Source organism: Neophocaena asiaeorientalis, unplaced genomic scaffold, assembly GCF_003031525.2.
Source record: "Neophocaena asiaeorientalis asiaeorientalis breed wild unplaced genomic scaffold, Neophocaena_asiaeorientalis_V1.1 scaffold648, whole genome shotgun sequence".
NCBI classification, from domain to species: Eukaryota; Metazoa; Chordata; class Mammalia; order Artiodactyla; family Phocoenidae; genus Neophocaena; species Neophocaena asiaeorientalis.
The window spans coordinates 2,190,621-2,195,965 of NW_020172781.1; the positions used below are offsets into that span (position 1 = coordinate 2,190,621).

Consider the following 5,345-nt stretch of genomic DNA (forward strand, 5'->3'; position numbering starts at 1 on the left):
CATCTGAAAAACATAGATTGTGGCCATCGGGTCAAGCTATTTTGAATAGATTAGATAACTTAATAGTATTATTAGAAAATCAAAGCCCTATCTAGCAGGCCTACAGCAGTGCTTATAAGTCATCTTTCTAAATAAAGCACAATATTTATTATATACAATGATTTTTGCTATCAATCATGGCTAATACGTTATACCAATAATGATAATATGAAGTGGAGTAATACCGTTCATTCAGGCTTGGGTTTGTAAATTCTGTAGTTTATTAACCATAAAAAAAAAAAAAAAGCAATTGCCTGGTGGTCTCTTGAAGTTTCTTCCAGCATTATTATTCCAGGAATCTACACCTTCTGAATAAGTGCATCCCACTGACAATAGAATGTATCCCTGCTCCCCAACTTCCTGGTGACTGAACTGTCTAGAAAGAAAGAAATATATGTGCGAAAATAATACATATCCAAGCAGTTAGAACCATTGGTTAAAAGAGACAGAAAAAAAAAACCAGAAAGAAAGAAGGAAAGGTATCTGGGAAGGTGACTACTACCAGGGACAGTTTTGGGTACTTGTTGACAGAGAACCTGATGGGGGAACCAAGTATACCTGGTGGCAGGTATCTTGGTTGGCTGACCCAACTCTCACCCCCCTTTTTGGAGCCACTTTTCAGTTACAGGTAGCTGCAACTTGAAATGTAAGAGAGTTTGCTGGATGAGGCTTCTAATAAGATACCTGGGTGGGTATCCTCCCCCTTTCTGTTCCTCCAACCTCACCATGGACCCGCCACCTGGAGGTGCAATAGCCACTCTCAGTGCCACGAAGACTCAAATGAACGACTAAAGAGGGTGGAGCCAGGAAGAGCTGGGGATGAGTGTGCCCCAGGGGACCCTTGGTCTCGTCTGGAGGCATTTTTGGTTGTTGCACTCGAGGTTGGTGCTACTGCATCTGGTGGGTAGAGACTTAACACTACCCAAGACGGCCCCTACCACGAAGAACGATCCAGCCCCCAATACCAAGTGCCACCGTGGAGATGATCTGCTCCTGGGGAAAGTCCAGTGGAGCTGCTGTGCGAGTCCTAGGTTGCCTGCCTTAGGATTTCTTGTTATGGGAAGGAAAAACCCAATCGTTTAGGCTCCTGAGTTGGGCTATCTGTTATTTGTGGCTGAGTGAATCCCAAGTTGCTATAGCAGGGAAGCTCTTTGATTTCAGCCTGTCCCAGGGTAATCTCCAGATGACACTTCCTTTAGATGATTCTCACTGGCACTTTCCACGATTGTATGGGACAACCCGACCCGTCTCTGAAACAGAGAGACAGCAACCATTCAGTAGCTTCTTCTGCTAGAAGATGCCAACACCAACGGTCCCCTCCACCCACGTCGCCAGTAGATCGGCTGGGTCCAAGATCACAGGCCTAAACGAGAGATGAGAAGTCATCAGAGGCATGCTTTTTAGAACCAGTGGCCTCAGAATTGGGGGCCCATTCTACTCTTTGTAATAAAACAATGTGTCTTTCTAGCTTAGATGTCCGTAATTCAAATGTACCAATACAGTTCAAAGTGATTTCCTAGAAGTAAATCATATTTGTCAGAAAAGTTTTGAAAGCTCTTCATTATTATACACATGAAGGCATTCTATAAACATCTCTCCATGCTAGGGCAACTGAAATATAATGTATCATTTAATCAACTCTACTGTCAAGTAGGTCACACCCACGGTAGGAAAGCCAGGGTATTTTGTTGTCTTTTTTTTTTTTCTCCTCTATTCTTTCTCAATGTTTCTTTCTTTTCTCTCTTCTCTTTTCTTTTGCTTCCACTGTTTTGGTTCCCTGCTGCTGGTGCTGAGTGGATACACTAAGATTCCTTCCTATTCTTGAAGGATAAAGGTTTTGTGGGATGGAGGTTGGAAAGGGGAGATAAAACCTGGTCTAATAAACAGCCTGCAGGATACACCAGCACCGAATGACAGCATTATTTCTCAGGAACACACTTCCAACTTCCACACCTTTTAGACCTGCTAATGAATCCATGCTTTTCCTTCTGACCTTGAAAGATGAAAGCAACTCAGGGACCTGGTACCTTGGTCCTTCCTTCTTTGTTCCTCCTGGATGACATTTCTCCTGCCTCCCTGGGATTTTACCCCTGGAGACTGTGGGCGGTTCTGACGGTCAGCACATTCCCTTCTCAGTTTCACAGGAGGAATAATGGATCAGGACCCCGCGGGAGGTGAATTCAGGTCACCAAAATAGCGTTGGAGGGAATCAGGTTAAGAAATGGAGGGGGCTGAGGTTTGGGGCACCCGGTTCTCTGGATCTGGGTCAGGAGGAAGCTCCTCACAATCTCGTCATCAAAGTTGTAGTTGACCATCCACAAGACACAGAGATGCTGCTCGTTTGTGACCAACTCCAGGACCGTCCGGAAACCTTCAGCCGTGTCAAAATCCTGTGCCCCGCTCCCCTGCTCCCAGGCGTAGATGGTAAGCAGCTCCAAGGCATATTTGGGGGGCAGAGGCCCCTTTTGCTTCAGTTTGCTTCCACGCTGAGGGAAGAGTGGGAACATCAGACGGTACTGGTTAAAGCAGGAAGGCGAAATGAGCGTAGCAAGAGCCTTAGAGGGTGCACGTGAAGGGCTGCTGGGGCCGCAGTAGGGCACCCAGGTCTCGAGACGCAGCGCTGGGACTGGTCTGGGAAGGGTCAATTTGCAGCTTAAAGGCAGCCCACGCAGGCTTCTTTGTTGTGCTTTGGCTGTATGTACCGTCCTAGAGTTATAACATAGTACCATTTACTAAAGACCCACTGTGTGCTAATTATGGGGCCAGACATTCCACCTACGTCATTCACTCCTGATCCCCCAGCATCCCTACACAGCGGGCAGAGGTCGCTATGCTGAAGTCATGGGGAAGTGAAGTGACTTGCTCAAGGTCACCCTGCAGCCCTGAGCACTCTGAGCACCCTGGGGCTGGGTGTAGATGTGGAAACCACAGGGTTCAGTCTCCTCGGGTTTCAGGAAGCTGGACACAGAAAGGAGACATCTCCTGAAAGAGCTGCTGTCGTGCTGGGTGTCTGCTGTCATGAGAATACTTAGAAACTACCCTGTGGCAAGATGGATGGAAGTGGAGGGAGGCGAACCAGTATAGAAAATGCAGCCCCTGCTGCTGCCTGTCACTTCAACCTGCCTTCCAAGAGGTAGCATCTGTGTCTATTAATTATGGACACCTAGCAGCAGATAAGCCATGCTGGTGACTTGCAGGCATGAAAATCCCAACTTCATCTGCCCTTTGGAGGCACGATAACTTGGATTCCTGCAGAATTCTTTGGGTGTCAGAGAAAAAGCAAAATAAACCATGTGTGGCAGCTTTGTTGGGAGGAGATGCTTACATCTGACCCATCTCAGTGGGGTTAGTGATGGGAACTCCACAAAGATACTCAAGGTTAGGCATGGGAAGATTCTGTAATGTGGTCCAGCCCCCAGCATGGGAGACAGTGAGCACAAGTGCTGGTTTCATGGTCACAGAGTACTGATAAAAATAATAACCAGGTGGCCAGGACAAGAGCTGTCGTACCCATTTGTACCAGTCAGGCGAATCAAATCCTTCAGTTTGGTGGGCCGGGAGCAAACGAAATTGCGCTGTAGCTCCGTGAAACAGGTAGAAAATTCTCCCCCCAGGGCGTCTGAGGATTTATGCAAATAGATGAGGTCAGCATAGATCCTGGGGCTGGGTGTAGAGTCAGACTTCAGTTCACCTAACAAGGGGAAGAAATTTACATTATACTTTAATCTGTATAGAAAGTAACAGATTTCAAAACACTGTTGACAACTATAATTTAATTCTGGGAAATTATTTTGAACTCTATTAGTGTATGTGAATTACTGATGTCTAAGATATCGGGGGCATCTCCAGAGTAATGAGATATTAAAAATTACATGGTTTATATGAGTATAGGTGGTATTTATTATTAAAGCGTTATCTAGACCTGCACTGTCCAACAGGGTAGCCATCAGCCAAGGTGGCTATTTGCATTCAAACTCATTAAAGGAAAATCAAATGAGAAATTTAGTTCCTTACTCGTACTGGCAACATTTCAAGCTCTCAGTAGATACAGAACACAGATAGAGGACATTTTCGTTATCCCAGAAAGGCCTTCTAGACAGTGCTGATCTGAAGTTTGCCAACTGTGGCCCCCAGACTAAATCTGGCCGCCTGCTTGTTTTTGTAAATAAAGTTTCATCGGAACACAGTCACACCCACTTATTAATGTATCGTCTATGGCTGTTTTCAAGCTGCAAAGGCAGAGTTGAGCAGTTGTGACAGATACCTTATGGTCCTTAAAGCTGAAAATATTTGCTATCTTGCCTTTTATTTAAAAAGCTAGCTGACCCCCTATCTATATACTGTCATTTCCTCTCTAAAGACCCTAAGAACCATTCAGAGGCAAGGTACCAGAGTCTTCTTGATTTTGATTTGGAAAATGCCTGAAATAGCCTTGGTTTTTTTTTTTTTTTTTTTTTTTTTTTTTGGTTCACCCGGCCAGTGCAGGCTCAGCGGCCATGGCTCACGGGCCCAGCCGCTCCGGGGTATGTGGGATCCTCCCGGACCGGGGCACCGAACCCGTGTCCCCTGCATCGGCAGGCGGACTCCCAACCACTGCGCCACCAGGGAAGCCCTTCCTTGGTTTCTTTTAATACACCATTGTGTATCTGTCACTCACGAATTGAATTTCTAAAGGAGTTTTTGCCTAAGATGGAAGGCGAACACCCAGATTTCCTGTCTTTGCCTCAGAATTTCTCCCACAGTCTGTTTTTTCATTTCCTTCCCTACTACTTGAGGCATTTTATCTATAAATGTGTACTGACTTCCTGTGTACCCCATTCTTTGAGAGATGTTGTGAATGACACCATGGGAGTATAAGATGTGGGTTCTGGCCGTCGTAGGGATACAATAAACAAGAATGAAAATGTATACAGGTGTAAGGTATTGCTGTCATTATGAATGCCACCTGTTGGGGCACTGGACCAGGTCCGATCAGTAAGTCACGTGACTTTCCCTCCCCTCCCCCCATCACACCAGAATCCCTCTTCCTCTTCCAGAAGCTCAAATCTTAGGAGTCTTACCTAGGGCATTAAACGCAGGCAGCACTTCAAAGTCAACACTTTACTTGAGGACTTTGGATTTCAGAGTTAAGCTCAGCACCCGGGGAGCCTTCCATTTTGAAATCTCAAACTTCACTTCAAAATCCTTCTGCTGACAGGCTTCCAGTTGCTTGTGGATTTCCTTGATGATGTTGCATCTCTCGTTGTCCTGGGAGGTGTAGCTTTTCAGCGGGTCCGCGAACACAACAAGGTCGGCATGGGAACCGC

General features: G+C 46.0%; 1 protein-coding gene across 1 annotated transcript in view; it reads right to left on the bottom strand.

Annotated features, from left to right (window-relative positions):
- Positions 1-225: 225 nt before the first annotated feature.
- The window catches only part of OAS2 (2'-5'-oligoadenylate synthetase 2), a 28,026-nt gene continuing 22,906 nt past the window's right edge, over positions 226-5,345 (bottom strand). The window contains 5 exon segments of the mRNA XM_024741387.1: positions 226-1,377; positions 1,380-1,402; positions 2,287-2,745; positions 3,550-3,730; positions 5,100-5,337. Coding sequence (XP_024597155.1) covers positions 1,235-1,377; positions 1,380-1,402; positions 2,287-2,745; positions 3,550-3,730; positions 5,100-5,337 — 1,044 coding nt within the window. The 3' untranslated portion in view covers positions 226-1,234.